This window comes from Lonchura striata, chromosome 6 (genome assembly GCF_050655825.1).
Source record: "Lonchura striata isolate lonStrDom1 chromosome 6, ASM5065582v1, whole genome shotgun sequence".
Lineage (NCBI taxonomy): Eukaryota > Metazoa > Chordata > Aves > Passeriformes > Estrildidae > Lonchura > Lonchura striata.
The window spans coordinates 16,203,253-16,225,277 of record NC_140708.1 but is presented as its reverse complement, the minus strand read 5'-3'; the positions used below and the strand labels follow the sequence as shown (position 1 = coordinate 16,225,277).

At 38.3% G+C, this 22,025-nt stretch overlaps 2 protein-coding genes across 4 annotated transcripts in view; one reads left to right on the top strand and one right to left on the bottom strand.

Annotated features, from left to right (window-relative positions):
• Positions 1 to 15,421, top strand: part of TSPAN14 (tetraspanin 14) — a 34,960-nt gene extending 19,539 nt beyond the window's left edge. For all 3 annotated transcript variants that reach the window (XM_077784556.2, XM_021526645.4, XM_085583349.1), the window contains exons 3-9: positions 1,972 to 2,022; positions 6,419 to 6,565; positions 7,322 to 7,492; positions 8,026 to 8,151; positions 9,348 to 9,392; positions 9,896 to 10,015; positions 11,757 to 15,421. In XM_077784556.2, the coding sequence (XP_077640682.1) occupies positions 1,972 to 2,022; positions 6,419 to 6,565; positions 7,322 to 7,492; positions 8,026 to 8,151; positions 9,348 to 9,392; positions 9,896 to 10,015; positions 11,757 to 11,828 (732 nt within the window). In that variant the 3' untranslated portion in view covers positions 11,829 to 15,421. The remainder of the gene's footprint in view (positions 1 to 1,971; positions 2,023 to 6,418; positions 6,566 to 7,321; positions 7,493 to 8,025; positions 8,152 to 9,347; positions 9,393 to 9,895; positions 10,016 to 11,756) is intronic.
• Positions 1,949 to 22,025, bottom strand: part of LOC110474086 (rap1 GTPase-GDP dissociation stimulator 1) — a 31,540-nt gene continuing 11,463 nt past the window's right edge. Inside the window, exons 7-10 of the mRNA XM_085583318.1 lie at positions 20,489 to 20,628; positions 19,526 to 19,652; positions 18,411 to 18,539; positions 1,949 to 17,204 (exon numbers count right to left, since the gene is read on the bottom strand). Coding sequence (XP_085439444.1) covers positions 17,071 to 17,204; positions 18,411 to 18,539; positions 19,526 to 19,652; positions 20,489 to 20,628 — 530 coding nt within the window. The 3' untranslated portion in view covers positions 1,949 to 17,070. The remainder of the gene's footprint in view (positions 17,205 to 18,410; positions 18,540 to 19,525; positions 19,653 to 20,488; positions 20,629 to 22,025) is intronic.

Here is a 22,025-nt window from a genome sequence, read left to right as displayed (position 1 = left end):
TCTTCCCAATTATTTTTTTCTGCCTTGTTTTCTGTAGAAAAATTTCCAAATATCCAGCTCTCTGTGTAATTTACCTTGATTACTCGAAATTATACCGTCTTCATCTGTCTGCCAGCATTCCTGGAGCATTTGGCATGAAAAGGATGAAGGATTCATCAATTACATGCACTGTGCAATTTAACGACATACAAGTTTGATTACTGACAATTTTCCATGCTTTTTTTGATCTGAAGATCACTGGGTTAAGATCTAGGGTTAATGTGGGTCAATGTTCTCTTTATATTGGTGTGGTTTTTAATAGTCTTTTCCAAGTTATGTTTTGATCCAAATGATCACTGTAGATGTTCTTAGCTGATTCAGTGTCCAAGGTGAGTAGTCACTGTGCTATTGCTTCTGGCAATTTATTTTGTACTGCTTTGTCCAGTTCTAGCTCCATATGTCAGTGGTGGTTTTGGTTGCTTAATCTTTAAGACCCAGAATGTCCTTTCTAGACAGAAATGTGTAATATAATTTGACTAATTTTTACAGAATAACATGGATGATGTTTGCCCTTTTTGGCTTTGCTCTCCCCCACTCTCCCCAGAACAATTTCACTTGCCCTGAGTGTTCTTACAGCAAGCAGCCCATGGGCCCAGCAGTGTTTTGCATTTGCACATCTTTTTCTTGTGTAAGAGGGTTCAATTCTTGCTTCTTATTTGTGCTGTAGAAACTTGCCTAGGATGCCCATTTATTTAGTGGGAGGTGCTGCATTTCCTAGAGAAAAGGATTCCTTTTTCAAAGGGTTTTTTCAGTTGTTGGGATTTACTTTTCAGTGTGTGTAAAGCTTGGCACTGGGGAGGTAACTTCAGTCCTTTCTACAGGATAATTGAATAATTTAGGCTGGAAGAGATTTCTTAAGGTGGAATTCAGCTGTTGACCAAACTGCCAGGTGGTCCATGTTCCTAAGTGCCATATCTGTACATCTCTTAAATATGTCTAGGAATGGTGACTAAGCCACTTGCTCCAATGCTTTATAACTCTTTCAGGGAATAAGTATTTCCTAATATCCAGTTTAAACTTCCCCTGGAGCAGGTTGAGGCCATTTCCTTTTGTGCTGTTACTTGTTCTATGGGAGGAAGGAATCCTTACTACAACCTCTGTTCATATAGTTGTAGAGAGCTGTAAGTCCTCTTACAGGGTTGAATTTTTAAGTAGTGAGGAAGAGCTGCCCTTGGGTTATGGAGAGGTCATTTTAGTTTGATTATTGAAATTGGATGTTAAGAACAAGTTGCCTGAACACTGAAGAAAGGGAATAAGATGTTAGAGCAAGGAGCTCTTGCTTTGAGTGACTGTAATTCAGAAGTATTATTATACAAACATGAATTAGTGGAGGCTTTGTTGTAAGTTAGATTTGGTGCTTATGGAAAGTAAGCAAACAGACCATTAATCTAGCTTGATTCAGATGGGCTTAAGGCAAGTAAAGATTTGGAAGACAAACTATATCTAATCAGAGAAGAGGCAAATATAGAGGACCTTGGCACTGAGTAGTTACAAGGAGCAAGCATGGCTACTGTCATAGCCATAATATTGGTACTATTAAGTGACTAAGTAGGGAATAACTTCAAAATACATTAAATGTTCTGATGTCTTCATTAGTGGGCAGGCAGACACTTTGTAGACAGTCATTGGGCAAGGATAACTCCCACTTGGAGCTGCTTTGAGATATTGTCTGTTAAGTACCATGCACTTCTTGAGTAATCATGAAGAATCATATTAAAATACTTTTTAAAAAGTAATTTATAAAATGCATAAATGTTGTGGAATAAATGCCCTTCAAATAATTATTGTGGGAGATGGACTCATGGGGAGTAAGGTCCCATTACTGTTGTCTCAAATTACAGGCAATATTAGTTTTATTTGAGCAATAGTGCTTCTAGCCAAGTTTGAGCATATGGGTGATTAGTACATCTAATTTTTTTTTTTTTTTTTTAGCTAGCTGGAGTGGCCTTCCTTGCAGCTGGTCTGTGGGCATGGAGTGAAAAGGTAAGGATAGAAATAACTGGTCTTACTTCAGTGGCTGTTCCCTCCTGCTCCAGTAAAACTACTTCTTCAGGAAGCGGCAAAAGTTAAATGTAGCATCTGAGCTCAGGAGCGTGCTCAAATAATCTAACCTGAGTTTAGCTGGAATTTGCTGCTCGTCCCTGATCAGGAGTTAAGCTGAGACCCTTGATAATCAGAGTTTTTCTATGAACTTGTAAGAGCAGGATGCTGGGCAGTATTTAGCTGTTATGAATAGGCTCTCTTTCAAAAGCATGTTTTCTAAATTCTATATTTCTTTATGCACCTCCTTTTATAATAAACAAATATTTGTGAGGGCTGTCTTTATATTTTAAAAAGCGCCACTAAATCTAAATGTGCATCTTTGGAATACTTCAGAAAGATGCTCCCAGTCTGTTGGCCATCTGTTGTCCACTCTATTCCCCATGGAGTGCTTAAGTGATTGTGTTTCCATGTAGAGGAACAAAACTGGGAAACATGATGTAGCTGTATAACTTTATTTTTAGCAAAGGTTTCTTGCAGCTAAGAAACTTCCTCAACTGGAGGAAGTTATATATGCACATCTACTCGGAGTTCTCCTGTTACAAGAGAACAGAATGATACAGGTATGGAAATGAATGGTTCCCCCCCGCACTGAATGGCTGTAAAAGTGTGGGTTTAATGAATTCAAGCACTAGGAGAAAGTGACCATTACTAGATTCACTGATCTGCATCTCAGGAGTGGAGGGCAGGTGCCCTGGCTGTTCAGTTGTGCCATGAGCTAGTAAGACTTCAATTACCATCATGTTCACTTTTCCTCAATTGAAGTGGTTAAGTACAGCAGCAATCCAGAAGCAGAGAGGTTCTGAGATTCCTCTGCTTTTTGGAAATCAGTTTTATGGTGATTTTAATTGAGGTATTTCTTCTCCTCCTTCCTGCTCCCCATCTCCTTGCATATATTCTTACAACTAGATTGGTGCTGTCATTGCTATATGACAACCTATCTTGACACAGAAATGCTTTTGCCTCCTATTTTGTTGTTACAAAAGAATTTTCTTTCCAATCCTTTAAGGAGGATGCTAAACTTGTCTTGGATTTGTGCTCTCTTATGTTCATTCTTCTGTTTTGTATACAAGCTCATAGGATCTCTGTGCTTGAAGACTAATATCTCCATTTGCCAAACTGGCTTTATGCTACACTGAAGTTGCTAAAATACAAAGGCAGACTCTTTGTCTTTATTTTTTTAACTTTGCCTGAGCTCTTTCTCCTGTCTGTGCTATCTTGCAAATAAATGCTTCAAAGCCTTTCCTGTGCTTTTGAACTTCTGAATGGTTCATGAAGTCTGTTTGTTATTTTTATGTCAGTTCTGTGCTATGTTTTCAGTCTTTCAGAGTTGTACCATTCTTCAGCCAATAGGGCCTGTATTCTACAGATAAACATCTGTGTGAACAATAGATGGGAAGTAAGAGAAAAACTTTGCAGAAACTGAGCTGCAGTGGTGTACCCAAAGATAAACTAGAGGTGGTGGAAGAGTTCTGAACATCCTGTCTCTTACCACAACATGAAATACATTAGATCCATTTCATTTCTCTGATTTTGTCTCTTTTATTTGTGCATTAGGACTACAGATTAACTCCTCAGCAGTCTTTTTCTCTGGCTATAAATCCTGTGCTTCCTTTTGGCTGATAATATATTGAAATGAGACTCTTGGTTTGTGAGAAGTGTTGAAAATACTACATGGAAAAATGTTGATTGAGGTCCAGTCTCTCTAACTGGTGTATCTATTTGGCCTATCCTTGTGATTTTGTAACTGGCTTTAGTTACTCTGACAGTCACACAAAAATTAATTTGCATAAAATTTGAAGAAAAGGAAGATCTTCAAAAGAGGAAGATCTGGGAAACTAGAGGCTGGTCAGCCTGACTTCATTCCTGCAAGTTCATGGAGAGGGTACAGTCAGTTTTCAGATCAAGACTGTTGTTAGAGGGACTTCAAGAGCATGGATAAATAAGTCACTGTTCTGTGTGACTGAAAGAAAGGCTTAAAGTGTGAGTTTTCTTACAGCAAGTAAGAAGGATACCTGCGTGCAGGTATCAGGCTGCACTCCTGTGTACCTGAGGAAATCTCTTGTAAAGGGCAGCCTGTTTGTGCCAGGTGCAGATGGCACAGGCAGGAGTGTCTTTAGCATAATAGGTATGGTGGGATGAGAGTTTCCTGAATTAATTCCATTGTTTCCTTCCTTCAGGATTTTTGACTTAACATTATTTCTTGGGCAAAATACCCATAACCTTTTTAAAAAGAGCATGTATAAACATTGTGTGAATGTGAAGAAAGTGTTGTGGACCAGTGACATCTGAGATTGAATAACAAAGCCCAGTTCCTGCCTACTTCTATTTATAACATGCTTTGATCAGAGAAAATTGTCTTCCAAAAAATGTTGCTTGAGCAATTGAGATCATGTGAAAACAAAAAGCTTGAGTTTGGGTGTGGGAAGGAGATGGCTGGCAGTGGTTATGGATGTTATATCAATAGTTATGATCAGCATCCTGGTCACACAGTGCTTTGTTCCACAGCATGTTGATTCTACAAGGATGCTGCATCAGCCCCTCTGATCCTCACAGGTGTTTCTTGACTGTGGGGTCTGAGCCAAAGTTTGATTAGGTGGGCCTCCCATAATTAACCAGGTAGACCAAGTTTGTTAGCTGTTAGGTGTAACAGTTTTTAAGAATGAAAATGTGTGACTGGTAAAACATTATCAACAAACTAGGACCATTTTCTAAAAACCTGTTTCAGCTGTTAGTTACCAGCTGTTGCAAGGCAATTCTGAGTGCTACAGTTTAATTATTTTTTTTCCTTTTCACTCCACCAGCCAGTTTTGATATAAACAATTCTGTCTTGCTGTTGCCAAATTAACAGCTCTGACAGAAGCTGTTATGGAGCATGCTATGAAAGAAGATGGAGTCTTGTGGAACACTGCAGTACTGTTCATCAATGTCTTCAGCTGATGCAGTTTCTCCAAGGGCACATTTGCTTCTAATGCTGTAGATTTTAATTTTAAGTAAGCAGTTGACTAAGAAATTATAGGGATTTTTCCAAGGTGTTATCTTAGGTGTATATCCTTTGCACTTTACTCTAGAACAGGTACCTGGTAATTTGCATTTTATTGAAAAAGATTGGGCAGCTTATTGCAAGTCTCTCTGATAGTCTTCTCTTGCACTAAACATGGTTAGTTTGAGAATATACTTTATAAAGAAAAAAATAGTGAACACGTGATGATGGGATATTGTGTTGATTTTTGTTTTTTCTGTGTTTCAGAAGTGAAAATATTTCCTTATTAAAATGCTTTGTGCATTGTTGATGGTTGTATGATGAACACTACTGCAAGGCTGCCTGGGTGTCCCTACAAGTCATTCTCATGAAGAGTTTCTGTTGTTTGTCCCTTCGGTCTTCTGCATGTTCCATCTTGTTCTTGCACATCACAAGAGAATCCTGTTATGTATATTTGGTGGAATTGTAATGGTAGCTGGTGTACTTCTTAAAACATAATCTAGAAAGTATAAGGAAGGTTTTCACTCTCTTAGCATTGCATTCACATAGATTTAGCAATCCAAGCACACAGGCTTCATAGCAAGGATTGTCAAGATAAGTGGTTTCTGGATAGTTACCAAAAAGAAAATATTGCTTCTATCTTAGACAAATTGCAAATATAGAGAATAGATAACTGCTTTTGGTGTAAGAATTTTTATCAGGGGTGAAAGGGGAGTGTTTAGACTCTACTTGTGTATTTCTGAAAGAGCTGGGAGGAGCACTGCTAAAACTCTTTGGCACTAGAAGGGTTGTAACTAAAAAGAGAGGAATATTTGCTTGCCTTGAAAACAACAAAAAAAATTCTTTCCCTCTTTAAAATGTCATCCATAAAGTGCTTTGTCCTTAGAATGTTTTTCTCTTTCTCCCACTTAAACTTTATGATTGGAAAAGTCGTCTTAATTTATTTTTCAGACCATGATATTGGAGTGCCCTTCTGATGGATGCATTTCAAGTTAATCTAAAACATTAATTCTTCTACCTTGAAACTAAATGAACATTGAGTGATAGAACTGAGCTTTTGGCACCATCTTGTGGAATTCTGTTTGGCAAATAAACTTAGGAGGATGTAGTCTGAGAAAGGGACTTATTAAAAGAATTGCTAGCTGTAACTTTCATACTTCCTCGCTGGGGTGATGAAAACTGGTGCTGTCAATGACCATTCTACAGCAAGACTTTTTTTTTTGTTGGTGTCACTGTTGGCAAGTTCAAGGGTTTGGAGCCAGTTCATTTGGAATCATGTGGAAATCGCCCAGAAGGAATGCTGGGTGAATAACATGCTTACAGTTGGTCACATTCTGTTCTGGTTTTTTCTTTCAGGGTGTGTTGTCTGATCTGACAAAGGTGACTGGTCTTCACGGTTTGGACCCAGTGGTGCTTGTCTTAGTGGTGGGAATAGTGATGTTTACTTTGGGATTTGCTGGTTGTGTGGGAGCACTGAGAGAAAACATCTGCCTGCTGAAGTTTGTAAGTAACATCATTATTTGAGAGAATTATTATGTGTGTGAATGCTGCAAATGATGAACTGGGAGCAAGCCCAGATAATTCATGATAAAATTTGGTTTATGGCAAAGTATATGGCAAGCTTGCTGCCTTGACAAACCTCTGAGTAATTGTATTGAAAGCAGGGTGGTTCCAGCTTATCTTTTTTTCTCTCTGTGGAACATGCTCTTCCTTGCCTTTTTAAATTTGTTCTGCTCTGCAATGATGTTATAGTAGGTATACCAGAATCTAACATTGTGATGTTATAGAACATGCTTAGTCAGTTAGGAATCACTGAGAGTATGTAATATAGTGGAACAAAATACCTGAAAAACTTTAAAGTTTCTTGTACATGTTGGCAAAATTTTGGGACTTCAGTGACTGATGTAAAATTTCTTAAACAGCTCTTTTTATAAGAAACTACTTCTTTGCTTTAGATCTGAAAACAATTAGGCTGGGTAAAAAGTCTAAAAAAGAATCCTAAAATTAGGAACAATCCAAGAGGTAATAAAGACTTCTTTAGCCCTGTGTTTTACAGATTCTCCTTTATTGTTTTCACTGCTGTAAATAATGACATTGTCAGGTTTGACATTTTACTGTCAAGTTCAGGTGACAAAAACAAAAGGATAACTCTGCCTCTTGGGGTTTCTTTACCTCGTATTCTCACTGCACTCGGTGTCTGTGCTGAATCAGAATTTGAACCCAATTCTGTGTCCGATTTAGAACTTTTGTTTTTTACAGTTCTGTGGAACAATTGTGTTTATATTCCTGTTGGAGCTGGCAGTAGCAGTTATGGCTTTCCTGTTCCAGGACTGGGTGAGGGACAGGGTAAAAGAATTCTTTGAGAATAACATTAAATCCTACCGAGATGACATTGACCTCCAGAACATCATTGATTCACTACAGAGAATTGTAAGTTCATATCCTGTCACTTCTTTGATACCTTCTAGGAGAATATTGATTTTAAAGTTTTCATTTTTTTATATAATTATAGTAATTTGTAGCTAAGAGTACTGTGTTACAGGTGTGCTGGTTTTCTCCCTTCTGTGTTGAAAGCAGCAGGGATAGAAGACACCCTGATATCCAGACTTGTGATGTCTATTGTGGAAGATCTCAGGACCTTTCTCATTTGTTCCCCTTTCCCTTGCTCCTTAAGAAAAAGCTTTCTCTTAAAAAAATTTGCAATGGAACAGATTGTATGACAATTATATCCAAAATTATAAGTTTTGTAATTTGTTTGACATGCTGACACCTGTTTCCAGGAGCAGTAATCCAGATGTATTGCTTTCATTTCATGTCTATTAGTTTTTTACTCTGCTGTTGCTATTGATTGTGCACCGACTTAGGGATGGTGAAGATTTGTAAGCAAACACTAACTGTTTGGAGGTATTTTAGAGAAAATTTATCCACTGAACAAACTTCTGGAATGTATTTATCTGCTGCAGAACCATTGCTGTGGTGCCCAAGGTCCAGAAGACTGGGACTTCAACATATACTTTGACTGCAAGAGTGAAAGCAAAAGTCGCGAGAAGTGCGGAGTTCCTTTTTCCTGTTGTATACCTGATCCTGCTGTAAGTTGTTTCCTGGCTTTGTTTTTGCCCCAAGATTGTAAAGTTATGACAGGAAGTACTTCCTGAATAAGGTGTTGAAAGGCTTTGAGGTGTGCCAACCAAAAATTACTCTTGTGCAGACAGACTTCTTTGTGTTTATGTGGCATTCTTTTAGAGTCCAAATGTGTCAACATGTTAACTGAAAATGTATTGTCACCAGGAATTCAAGCCATTTTAGTATGGTTTGGATCTGAAGCACTCGTGGCTGGCTTTTTTTATTATTCCCAGTATGTTGCTTCCTTGGATCCCTGGCCTTTTCCTGGCTTGTAGGGAGCTGAGAGCTCTAAGCGTGTGCCTGCCCCAGTTGGAATTAATATTTCACCACCCCTCTGCCAGATAGGCAGGAGTAACTCCATTTGCTGCTTGTTGGTCGGTGATTAGTAAAGTACTCATGTATGAAGTTGAAAGCTTCTGAGTCAGCCTTGGCTTTGGCAAGGTTTAGGTGCTTATTGGTTTTGCTAAACTTTGTGCAACTTTTGAGCCTTACAGCAGATGCCAAAATGTAGAGGTAGGGGCTAACTTATAGTGCTTTATGGTACTGCTGGGAATACAGCTTAAAATCCATCCAGGAATCCTGAGAGAGCCATTGGTAAGTCATATTTAATACCTGGTAGGCTTCTGGTTGTATTGGAAATCAGCCAAGAAAGGCCTTTGTCAGGGACATATTCCATGTTCAGATTAACCCAGTAATTATTTTCTAGCTCAGTTTGGAGCAGTACTGCTCAAATGCACATTTTTCTGTTGCTGGTGCTATATTTAAGGAGGAAAAAGGATACTTAAATCTGTTTAATGTGAGATTCTATTATTAATATTTCAATAAAACTTAGTATAAATTTTGTAAATGCAGGTGTCTCACCTGTGTGCTGGCAGTGCAGTTTTCATGTTAAAGAGTTGCTAGTTAAATGCCAAGTGATAGAAGCAGCTGAGATTTTGGGTGCAGGATATCATCTGATATCATCATTTATAGTACACACTTTTGCTTTGTCATTAATTTTCTTGTGTTCTGATAGGGCTTTGCTTGTTTTTACTAAAATGCTTTTAAAAATGGTTTGCTCTGACAATTGATTTGTTTATGGTTATAAAAGGTAGAAAAACTTGCTGTGAACAGAAGTAAGCACAAGTCAATTGGTTTATTTAAAATCTCTTTTGCTTTGTAGCAAAAGGTTGTGAATACTCAGTGTGGCTATGATATCAGAAAGAAGGTAAGGTGCTGTCTGTCATGTTCTGTGCTTGCATAGACAAAACTAAAACTGGTGGGATTGCTGATACATGTGTCAGCTCAAAATTCTAGCAACTAATAACTGTGCTACATCATAATACAGGTGTAGAGCAAGGTAGACATTGTCCTTTGTTTAAAGTAACCTTCTACTGTGGCAGGGCACAGAAACAAGTGGGAACAGGCAAGGGGAAAGGTGGGTTTCAAAAAGGGGTAGGACTTGGATTTCAAGTATGCATTTCAGTTACCAGTTGTAATAGTCTAAATCTGCTGATCTATTGTTTGCTAATTTGACCATCTATTATCTGCTAAGTCTTTCAGAACAGCACACATAATGTCTGACATTCCTTGATTCAGATGTGTATTTTTGAAGTGTGATTAAAAACTTTACTGCAAAAGTGACAAAACATTAGCTTAGCTGGATCATGTGCTAGATCTTACAGTGAACTTGAGCAGAAGAGTAATCGTATTCTTTCTTTCTAAATTCAGAGCAAAAGTCAATGGGATGATCAGATTTTTGTCAAAGGATGTATTCATGCACTTGAAGCTTGGTTACCCCGAAATATCTACATTGTGGCAGGTGTCTTCATAGCTATCTCACTGCTCCAGGTTAGTTGTTATTATGATTCTTGGAAAAAGTAATGTTTGCAAATAAAGACCTGCTGAAGGTAAAGGTAGTTAAGGACAGAGGTAAAATAAATATTTTGAATGTGGGTTTTTAAGGTATGATACATGGGTGGCAGAAACACTAATTATAGTAAAGGGGAGTTAGTGTGAAAACAGTGGTTGCACAAAGCAGTGAAGGTCAGAATAAAAATACAGTGCAATAATAATAGTGTGTGATAATTGGGATATATATATTGTAATATTAATATGGTCATATGTAATACATTATTATTATATAAAATATTCTGTGTTTCAATGTCATTAAGGAAGGAGGATCTGCTGTCTGCTTCTGTAGATATGAGCTCCAGTCTTCTATACAAACCTGAAATGACCAAGATACAGCCTTGTCCTTCATGCTAAGGTTACCTCAGCCAGCTGTAGGTAACCCACAGTGGCTAACCTGAAGTGCTTGTAGCATGCTTCTCAAAAAGGTTGGGAATGTAAGAGCAGGGAATTAGGAGAGCAGGTTGCAAATGTGATATTAGCAGGACCAGATGGAAGACAGTGACTTGTACTACCTCTATTACCTTCTATCAGTGCTTGGTACATCAGAGAGGGAGCTGAAATTCTCAGTAAAGCATGTTAGGTTGCTGCTTTCAAGGTGGACCCCACTTCGATTGTGGCAGTTGTTTGCACTGCGTTAATTTCTGTGCCAGGAAATTCCTTCACTTCAATGGGAAACAATAAACTTTTAAGTTCTGCTACAGAAAGTATTTTCCATGTAATTGACAATACTTGACTATAGAGTGCTAGCAAAAGACCTTCCTGCACCCCTGGTAATACTGCCCTCTGTAGCTTCAGGTTTGATATATTTTTATCACCATCTGCTGGTAATGCTTCCATGGGATTGAGAAATGCTATGCTGAGAGCAGCACTTCTTGCTAGGAAGATGGTCAAGACATAAAGTTTAATCTTTGGCAGTGTGTTGATTGACAATAACTTGGCAATGTTGTTCTCTATTTGTATCCCAAGGCTCTCTGAAACCACTTTCAGTTATTTGTATTTTCCAATTGAGTCTTTCTTGTGCATTAAACTATTTCATTGTGGGACTGAGTATTAGACATAACTTGACTATATTTAAATGAAATCTTTTGGCTTTCCAAAACTTCACTCCATTTTTATATTATTGCTAAGAATGTTTTAGGAAATTTGCTGAGTTACAAGTTTATCCTCAGGTTGTAAAGGAAAATTTCCTTGGGAACTGACATTAATGTTAAAATTTCAAATTTAAAAATGTCTCTGAATAATCTGGGGCTACTCGGTTGTCTGTGACAAGAATTTCATTTTAATACATTCTGTCTGTATTTAAAAAAAATGATCTGAAAACTGACTGGGTTGATATTCAAAGTTGTGGAACAAATGCAAATGTTTGCTTTGTAGCTCTAGTAGTAGGTAAACATGGGTGTTTATGACTCTCAAATATGGTTAAGTGGATTTGTTCTAGCTCTAAGACATCTGAAAGCTTATTATTTTGAAGGCTGCTGAAGTTTTACATGAAAGCATTTTTCTCATGGGTTTTATTACCTGCAGGATTCTGTTACCTTTATTACCTTTTAGTAATAGCTATACTTTGATGGATAATCTTGGCTATGAAATGATATCTGAATCTGCCAACAAACATCTTGCAGACTGGTGCATTACAAGTGTTTTATCTCACAAAATGGTATATTTTTTATCTTTTTAGATTTTTGGGATTTTCCTAGCCAGAACACTGATTTCTGATATTGAAGCTGTAAAGGCAAGTAATGCCTTCTGAATATGAAAACAGACCCATGTTGCAAGGCAAGTATATGTTCAGATTATTGATTGGACACCAAGGCAGAAGAAATGCACGGACCACGAAATACTCCCATTGTTAAAAGCCTTATATGGATCTTTTTTCCCTGCTCAAGGTTTTTGTTAGAAGCTATTAAAAAAAAAAAAATCACTGAACATATGCTGTCTACCTTTTTTCTGGCAAGGCAAGTCAGCGCACCAGCGTTGATCTCTGAGGAAGAAATGGAATTTCCCAAGACATTGGCAGAACAGATTTTAAAGACTGTAGCAGGGAGCCATGAAACTGCTGTAAACCCTTTCCTTGAAGGATTGCTAAGAAGATTGTTCTGTCTTCACTCCTGTCTTCTGTCTTAAAATGTAATAGTTTCAAATGTCACATGCTGATTTCTCCAGAATCTTGCAATCATATTAATCTCTCCAGCAGACTTATCCAGTCGTTTTTGGCAACATATCCAGCTACCATAATTGGAAATTGGGGAAAAAAAAAAATCACAAGATATTTAGATCTTTAGTTGATTTCAGGTTGTGCAAACCCCATGCTGTTTTGAAAAATGTAAGCCAGTTCCCAGTATAGGAAAAATCTGACGATCTGTAGCATTAAGTTTTACAAATCTCTGTTTTGGGCAAGAGGGTGTAAAGCCCTGATGCTGTTCTCTGTCTGAGAAAAATGTAAATATTCTTTATTTATAGAAGAAAAACCTCTTTAAAAATGCTTATCCTTTCAATGATCAATAATATCTTTAAAAAGTGCTGTCTGCATACACTTGAGAACCTTGTTTTCAGTAGGTAGCAAGCATGCTGTGCTAGCTGTTGATGGCTTTTGTTATTTCTCTAGTTTCTCTCACAACTGCTATGTTGATCTTCACAAGTCTTAACTGCCACTGTCAGGACTGATGAAAGACTTAGAAATTCAGTGTTAATCCTTACTGAAATATGTTTTTAAATAAGGAAGTACATATTTAGCAAAATATTAAAGTAGTTGAATTTTAAAGTCTTGTGTAAAGCTGTTGAGCCATCAGTTTCATCTAGTTCATGGTTCAAATGTGAATCAAAATATACAGTGAAGCAGAATGATTTCTTCAGTAATTTTCTACATGAAGCTGAAATAGTCCTTCTTATTGTCAGGGTTTTTATTTTAATCAAGAGAAAAGTAAACTCTTCTTCCAGTCCTCCCTTTGTGGGGGCTTAGTAGATGGATCTGTAGCTCAGTAGGAGGTGCAGTCTCTTCTGTAAGACTTTGGTGTTGTATCCTTAGCTGTAAGGTTACAGTATGTGGCTGAAAAGTTTTTGGAAGTAGCTGTGGCTGTCAGTTTTACTGTGGGCCATCTAACTAACATGGTTTACTGCTTCCAATGACACCAGGTTTTTCAGGGAGAGCAGGTTCATTTACAGTGCCTAACATAGTGTAAATTTTAGAAAAGTATCTATTTTTATAATATTTTACTACATGTAGTGTGCCTGAAGGGTTTAATACTTGTATTTCTAAAGTATATGGTTTTCTTTGGAAGCCAAAATTTTAAATATATTATGTCCTTTTTTCTATTATGCATGTATTAACAAACATTTCACTGGCAAAAGTTGATCAACAGTAAGAATCTTTGTGTCTGGTGAATTGTCCAGACATCCTTCTAGCTTGTAATCTGTGAAGCACTTCAGGCGTGCTCATGTGTACTTCAGCTTTCATAGTTCTTTTTCTGGCCAGTGATTGAGACGCAACAGGAAAAGGAAGCTTGTCTAAGGATGGCTGATTTCCTTACAGTAGCAGAGAATAGTCTGCTATTAACTCATCTGAAAACCTGAAAGTAAAATGGCTAGAAGTACACTGTGACTTTTTAAAATTGGAATACAATAAGAAAACAGTACCAGTAGATCACTGAGGGGAGAGCAAGAGGCATTTCTTCTGTAAAGCTGTGAATTTGATGTCTGTTTTACATCAGACATCAAATCTGATTAATTGGTTGTATCTGATCCAGGAGCAGCCAGAAATGTGTGATTGTGCTATGACTTGGCAAGGAACAGAGCAGTGGCCAGCAACTTTGCTTTAAATTCTGGTGCTTGAAACTTTGCAACACCTCATCAGCCAAGTTACTTGGTTAAGGTTAATTGTGATAATCTGATACATCTAAAATCGGAGAAAGATGATTCCTATTTGGAATTTCTTAGTCATAAAACATTGCATTGAAAACACCAGCTGGGGGGTACATTTCCCTTTGCCAGTTTTTGCCACAGCCAGTTCCTAATGCTAGGAAGGAATTCCAGTGATTTGGTGAAAATCATTCTGGTGTCAAAGATGGCTGTGGAGTTCATGCACTGAAATTAGCTGCTGACAAGAGCCAGCATTACAGATTAGGATTCCAGGGTCTGCAAATCTTGCCAAGTTTCCTGAAGACTAATTAATACTTGGGGTTTTTTTTAAGTACTGTTTGTATGCAAACCAGAATTTAACTAAATACTGTCTTTCCACAGTTTGTTCTCGATGGCTTTGGCCATATTAACACCAGCCTTTGTATCAGTGTTTCAGTTATTTGGAACTGAATTTGAGATAAGTTCAACTTATTTGAGGACCTTTAAATTCATGGGGTGAATGTCTTTTTTGCCACTCTGGATAAACTTCTCTGTCCTTATTCAGTGTAATTTTTAAAATCCTGGGGCTCTAGGTTGTTTTGCCCCTGTATATTCTGAAGTATGCCCATATGTGGCTAGTGTAATTTCAGACTTCTAATAGGAAGACTTTCTACTTAGTTTTATTTAGCACCTTCTCTGTGGACCTGCAGTGATGTCATGGCTAAAGATTTAGGTTATGGTCTAAAAAAAGTTGTCAGCAAAAGCAGCTGGGTGTGAGCCTGCCTCTGAAGCCTCAAAGGAAAAGTAATTCAGTGATCTCACAGAGAGGTTTGATATATTGTCGATGGTGAGATTTCAGCGGTTGCATTTGGAACAAGTTCACAAACACTACCAAGGTTTTTGAAAAAACAAGGTTTTTCATGAAGATGTCAAAAGAGGTCAGACTTGAAGAACTGGACTGAGAGAAGCAAACGTCAATGTGATCACATTTATTTCTCAGAAATGAGCACAACTTGTTTCCGTTAAGCTATGTATGTATGTGTCAGTCTGTTTGACAGTGCAACTGCCTCTGTTTTTATTGATATAACTGCTTTTGGACACAGTTTCCCTGTACATGAAGAGGAGAATGTGTATAAGCACTGAAAAGAGTGTAGTGACCAAAGGACCTTGGGTTGCCTTGTGAAAATCTGAATGTTTCTTCCCAAGAGATCTTTAGCTTTGGTGAGCTCGTGCAGTGCCATGTGGACAGACTTGTGCTTCCAGTCTTGGAGCTTGATGTGGCCATTGATTTGTGTGTAGAATTGCCTTGGGTTTTGTATCCCCATTCCATCCTTCCCTCTTTCTTCCCCTTACTGCCTGTGCATTGTCATGCAGCTTGAACATTGTTCAGCCACTGGAAGGGGAGTTTCTCTCTCCTCTTCTGAGCTGGCTTTTATGAGTGACTTTCAATATATTTTTTTTCTTAAGCCTTAAATTTGATTAAATAAAATTCAATATTTTTTACTCCTGGAGTTTGATTCCTGAGATGTGTTGCTTGCAGTCGCTAATATTTCACTCTTGAAGGTTTAGATTGGCTACTCAGATTGGGGGTGCTTGTTTTTGTATTTTGCTGAAACTAATTCATGATATTTTTTTCTTTTCAGTTTATGTTGTTGAATAATAGATAAGACTGATGCTTTTCTCTGCATTTTTAATGGAAAGCCATGAGCAAGTGAAGAGCTGCAGAATTTTCGTGTAGAGTAACTATTAAATCTCTGGTCATGAAAAAAAGGTTAAAAGTGCTGTATTTCTTTTCTCCTGTAATGTCATCAAAACTTGTTTGTGTGTTGCTCAACAAGTGTCACTTACATGGGTTGGTTTTGTGGAATTCCCTTTCTCAAGGCTACTCCTGAGAGTGATATTTGGTGATGAATGTCAGGGGTCAAGTAGTGTTACTGAGTTTTGCAAGTGGGAAAGCTTTTGCAGGAACAAAGTTGTCATGTTTGTCATAAGCCAGTTGTTCTCTAATTGAGAACATATGAAGCCTTGTTGACTTCTAAATACAGTCTGCTTTATAATAGGTTTCTGAAGATCGCTGTTCATTTTTTTTGCAATAGCTTTTCTGCTGGCTAAAAAAAAAAAAAAAAAAAATTGCTCCCAAGCTTTTCAGTCTCTACCACAGCATTGTTTTGAATTTAATCTTCTAGGTCTGGACAACAGGGCTCTGCAATGTAGCTGCAACTGCTTAAAAAATTTCCCATAAGAACAAGTTGTGCAATATAATCTGCTACCTTCTCATCTAGTGACCTTTTTAAATACAAAAGGATTCCACAGAAATGTTCAGAGGCATCTGTTTTACTCAATTTTTTCCCCCATTATCTAAAGTTAAACCCAGGTTCTCTTATGGGTGATAATGAAATGCTGGCTGCCTCCACATCCTTATCCCTGCCCACTTGTAATTTCTGTGTCTTGTCCAAGCACTCTGTTCACTGATTGTGGTTTCTTGTAAACTTTGCTTCTGCAGAGTCTCATTCCAGTAGGTGCAACTCTGAAATCAGGACAAGACTGTAGCCTCAAGCGTTTAGGAATATTACTTGTGACAGGAGCAGGTACAGGTTCAGAGATGGGCTTTAAAATTGGAGATTGAAGGGAGAGTTAGCTTAAAGATAGCTTTGGTTTTGACATGTTCACCTAACAGTTGGGCTCACAGTGTCATTCACAATGTGCAGGTGTTCAGTTTGTGTCAGCCCTTTGCATTGTTTAAGCTACACCTTTAATCTAACTTGGTTCCATGATAAAAGCTTGTCTTTTATATAATTATTTAAAAATCCCATTGATACAAGAAAAATTGCAAGTGTGTATCCTAATCTCACAAAACCAAGCCCCTGAAAAATATATAATGAGTGGTAATTGTCTGATGTTTCTCCTGTGATGTTTCTTAACACCATTTGCTTGCCAGGGCTTTTTCCTGCTGTGTTGGTGGCTCAGTGAGGAGCAGCAGTAGTGCAAGTATCAGCCAAAGAGACGTGCTAATGAGGAGATTTTATACACAGCTCTCAAAGCAGCAGCTGCACCTGGGCTTCAGCAGTGTTGATTGTGCAGCAGCATGACAAATGAAGGGTTGCAAAGCTGGTGGTGTGTGCCTGAGCAGCAGTGCTGGCTCCCTGGGAGCAGGGAGGTTAGTGGGGTGTCTCTCCTCTCAGGACCTGGAGTGTTGTGGTGGCTCCCCTGGCCACGTCTGCATTGCTGTGACTGCAGAGTTGCTCGAGGGTGTCTTTGATCTTGTCCTCTTCTATTTCTTGTCTCAGATCACCTGAATGGGAAATGAAATGATGACTTCTAGTTACCTGCTGTGGCATAGCGGTTCCCAACAATTGTGAGATAAAAGTTTGGAGTACTTGCTGTTCATAATAAGCTGCTTCAATTAAATTTTTTTTTTTCAATATATACCTTTCAGCCATTGGAAGTATTGGTCAGATTAAGGCTTTTTCCTCCTGCTTGACTTCCAAGAGCTGATTGAAAAAAACCTAAATTTTGAAATTCTAATACAGGGTAATTTCTGGCACTTTTTTGCCTGTATGTTTTTTGCTACCATTCCATATTAGTAAGACTCAACTCTTAGCCTCACAGTTAGGCTATAAAATACTATGTGTATACATATCTGGAAAAAAAGTCTTATAGATCGTATCTGTTATGTCAATACTTCATAGTAGCACTGAAAGCTGCAAGTTCTTTATCCCTATTGCAATATCTGTGTGGCTACAGGGATAAAGTAGAGTATACTGCAAAATCCAGCTTGTCTGTCAATACAGGGTGGCTCAAGGATTTCAAAGGTAGCTCACATTGTGTTCCATCCTTGCCCAAATACAATTATTATTTTCAATTTATATAATTTTTGTGTTAAGATGTGAAAAACTGCCACAAGATTTTTGGACTTCTGGTTTCAAGGTGCTCATTTTCATTTAGTGCTACACATCCAGCAGAGTCCCAGCCTGCTGGAAGCGTTTGAACTCTTCCCTGACCATGGAGTGAAACCAAAATCATGCCCTTCACACGCTTTACACTCTGTGTGAAGGCAGCATTGCTAGAATGGCTGCTTTATCTCAGCTTCTGGTTTGCTCACAGCACAGGCAGAAAACATGTATGCCTGCCTTGTGAGCATGGTACAGACTTTCTGTGGATACAGAAATACTCTGGGACTGCCAGGCGTTAGTGCATGGTGAAGTTCAACAAAGATGCTTTTGCTCCAAGACTAATTTTGCTATTTTGGGACTTAGTTATGCCACAGACTGACTGCAATGAAGCCTTCCTCTCTTTTTTATTTTATTCAACTAATGGTTTAATCAGCTTTTCCTAGAGAAGGAAACTACTTGAATGTGATTTTTGGTGATCAATACGGAGTGAACCGCTAATATTCATTCACTGGAGCACTGCAGGCAGCATATTTTGGTAACAGAAACCATTTGTCTTCTTCACAAATATTCATCCTTCCATCACAGACAACTTAAAATGAAATTACCTGAATTAAGAAGTCTGCACAAAAGGCCCATTGAGTTGTATTTCACCTCAGGACTAGTGTTATCATCTTGTAGAAGTTTGTGTAAGCTTTGAACTAGCTGTGATTCTTTAAAAGATTCTTCAAGAGTTTCTGAAAAATAAACAAAGAAATGATAACCCGGAGCTGTTATCTAGAAAGAAATTATAAACGGAATATTCCTTTTTTAAAGAGTTCTGGACTGGCTTCATTTTGAACTGGCTATACAGGAAGGTCTTGAGCATCTGTCTTCTGCACTGAAGAATTTCTGTGTTTTTTTCTGTACAGAATTTCTTTATTTGCCTCATTCTTGAAGATGGGACTAGTTATATATTGACTGTATATAGTTAACCTTGTAGTAATTAAATCCTGCGATGTTCAGTGCTAGAAATGTTGTTTCCCATTAATTGCCTAAATGAGTTTGAGAGTTTTAATGGTAGACAAACAGTAAAATGGGCTCTTCAGTCTTATGTGTTGGTAAAGAAAATGACAAATGTCAAGTTTTTATTTTCAATTTACCTTTTGATGTACATAGATTTGTGGCATCTCTTTACTGTAAGAAGTTCAGACCTATTTTCAAGTTATACAGGAAAAATCTGAAGAAATTTGTATGTAACTCTGAAAATAAGCTCAGGAAAATTAGTTTGAATCTTTACCTGTTTTATTTGCAGCTTCTACAATACCTTTTTATTTAGGGTTCTGGTTTATTCTGTCCTCATAGTCTGAAGATTATTTCTGCTATTTACAGTCTTCGTCTGTTTGTCCCTCATCTAGCCTTTATCATCTTTTTTATCTCCATCACCTCCACTTTTCTACTTTTTTTTTGTGTAGGTTTCTAGCATCATATTATGCTGCTCAAGTAGTGGCTGTCCACACAGTATGATAATTTGGCTCGATCCTAAATAAAAAAAGCCTTCAGGCCATTCCTAAAGCCTGTTGATTTTATGATCTGAATGGTGACAACCTTTATTTCATGCTGAAGAGCTAAATCTAGACAAGAAACGTGCTTTTTCATACATGTTACCTAGAATTAACAGCATGACAGTGTTTATTAATAATTGAGGATCTTGCACAGGTAAATGCTTTTAGGAGGAAAATACCTAAATCAATGGCAGAAGCTATTGCCAAGGCATTCAGAGCCTCATTCTGCATGGCAGCATGTTCACTTGTTGTCATGGAAACCAGATGCTTCACTCCTTGTGCTGCCTGGATGGCTTTGACCACTTCCTGTGAAAGCAAAGGTAAAACAGATGGAAATCTAATGTAGGAATACAGTAGAATGAAGAGGGAAATGAGATTGCACCCTTCAACTTCTGAATAGAGGGAAATGATTTGTTTGCTGCAGTGCAAACTGACTATATTCAAAGACTAGGGATAACATTTCTTTTGGCACTGATCATACAAATACTTAGAATTAACTATAGATGCATATCTGTCAGATAAATATATATTTGTCTTGTTTCAATTTGTCCTTATTCCATTCTTTCATTTCAATCCATCAAGCTAGCAAGGATTAATCTTGCTTTATCAATGCCTGTGCAGAGAGTATCTACTTTTTTAGTCACTACTTCATAGTAAAGCATGGCTTGGATGCTTGTGTGTAATAGTACAACTTACAAAAAAACAAGCCAATTTGAAAATGCCAGCATGTAAAGATCATGCCAGATTTGTCCATCGTGGATAAGTGGGCTCTTTGGAGCTTCCAGAGGACAGACATTTAGGACAGCTCTGGGTTGCTTTTACCACTTTAATTTGAAATTTGAAACATACTTCTGACCATAGAAAAGCTTGACCTGCTAGTTGCCATTTGTCAGGCCTTACTGAGGCAGGGTCAGTGTTGACAAGTGACAGTAAGTGACCGTGGTGCTCGTTTTTGTGAGGTGTCTGTGCTTATGGGGTGCACAGGTTTCCCCCAGGTATTGAGGCACACCAGAGAGGTTGTCACTGAACCTTCATGGTTTTCATTATAAAGCTGCATGTGCTGTTTAATCCCTAGCTCTGTCTGCAACCTTTAAACATATTTGAGCGGGGTGTAGTAGAAATCAGAGCAGGGGTGGTGGTACCTGGGACCTGTTGTGGTGCAGGATGGAAGCCAGCAGCCGGTTTGCCTCTCCGCAGATGCCGCTGTGGTCGCTCACGCTGCACCACTGCACCAGCCTGCTGAGCAGCTGGGGGTCTTGGCCCAGGATTTCGGCTGCATCAGCTGGAGAGAAAAGCATCACCCAGAGGCTTTCAAAATCAGACCCCTCCATCAGTCTGCCACAGGAATGCCAATGTAGAAATAACTGGGGTGGTGGACTTGTGCTCAGCAACCTTCAAGAGCTCTAATTGAAGCACTGAACTTTTAAATATCTAGGAAATATTTTCCGATGGAGTCATGCAGGTGAAGGACAAAATAAGCTGTGTCAATAGACTATAATTTTAAAAGGGCTGCTGAAGTCAGGCTTAAAATAAGCAGCTTTCTGTCTTTGAAAACAAATAATCTGTTGTGATACTTCAGGGAGCCTGCCCTTTCCCGCTTGGCTTTTGGCCCTTGCATTTTGAGCCCTGCACAAATGTAATTGTGGGCTCTTGGGAGCCTGTTTGTGCTGTTTTGGTGATAATTCATTACTGTTGGTGGTGTGGGAACTCAAGTCTTAGTACAGAATTGGCAGCATGTCAGTAATTGGATGACCTGAGTCCTAAGAATGTGTGTTGAACTGTGTATAAGGCATTATCAGAAATTCCCCTTACTGTGGAAGAGCCTTTTAATTTGCATTTCAGGAACCCTATCTCAAGACTCGCTAGAAGTATTGGTGTTTGTGGTTGACATTTGAAATAAACTTCACTAGATAACTTGTCCTGGGAAGTGGAACTCTATGTGAACATCTGTAACAAAATGATAGAGGCATCATCCTGCTCCTTTACCTGTCCCTGTCAGTGTCAATAAGCCACGTGATTGCTCTGGACATTTTCTAGAAGCTGTAAGCCAGCCTATGCTCTGTCTGTTTTGGGGGAGGGAGATGGGGAAGTACACACACTTGGTTTTTAATTAGTCCAGTACACTAAGGAACAATCCACAGGTCAAAATCCCACAAGGAATCTGGGAGCTTACAGCCTAGCTGGCATACTTTGTTCTGAGACAAGAGTTACTGGGCATTGCAAGCTACCTGCATGTTGTCTCCTGTAGCACAAGACTCTTGTTTCTAGTCAGGTGTTCCTTGTTAGTCTGCAGAGATCACAGTAATCCAGCTTAGTACAGGAAGTTGAGGTAAGAGGCTGGAGGATGGAACCAGTATGAGATTTGTGGTGAAGGCAGCTTCTTTACTCAGTTTGACAGGCAGTAGATCTCTTTAGGATAAACCCCAGTTAGTAATTCTTTACAGGAATAACTTTTCTTAACTTTTAACTTATTTACAATTTATTCAAATTTTATGAGATTGAACTTTCAGTTTTGGTGAAAGTCCTTTGGCTACTGAAGTGCACAAATTATTCTGCTCTTCTAAAGGCAAGTAATGGAAGAATCAGGAGTTAAGGTCTCTAAATGTAGAGTAATGAAGCTGACAGATCTGCCTGAAGTTTTCTGTGTTTAGGAAGAAACCTGCTTCTTCTAGTCTGTAA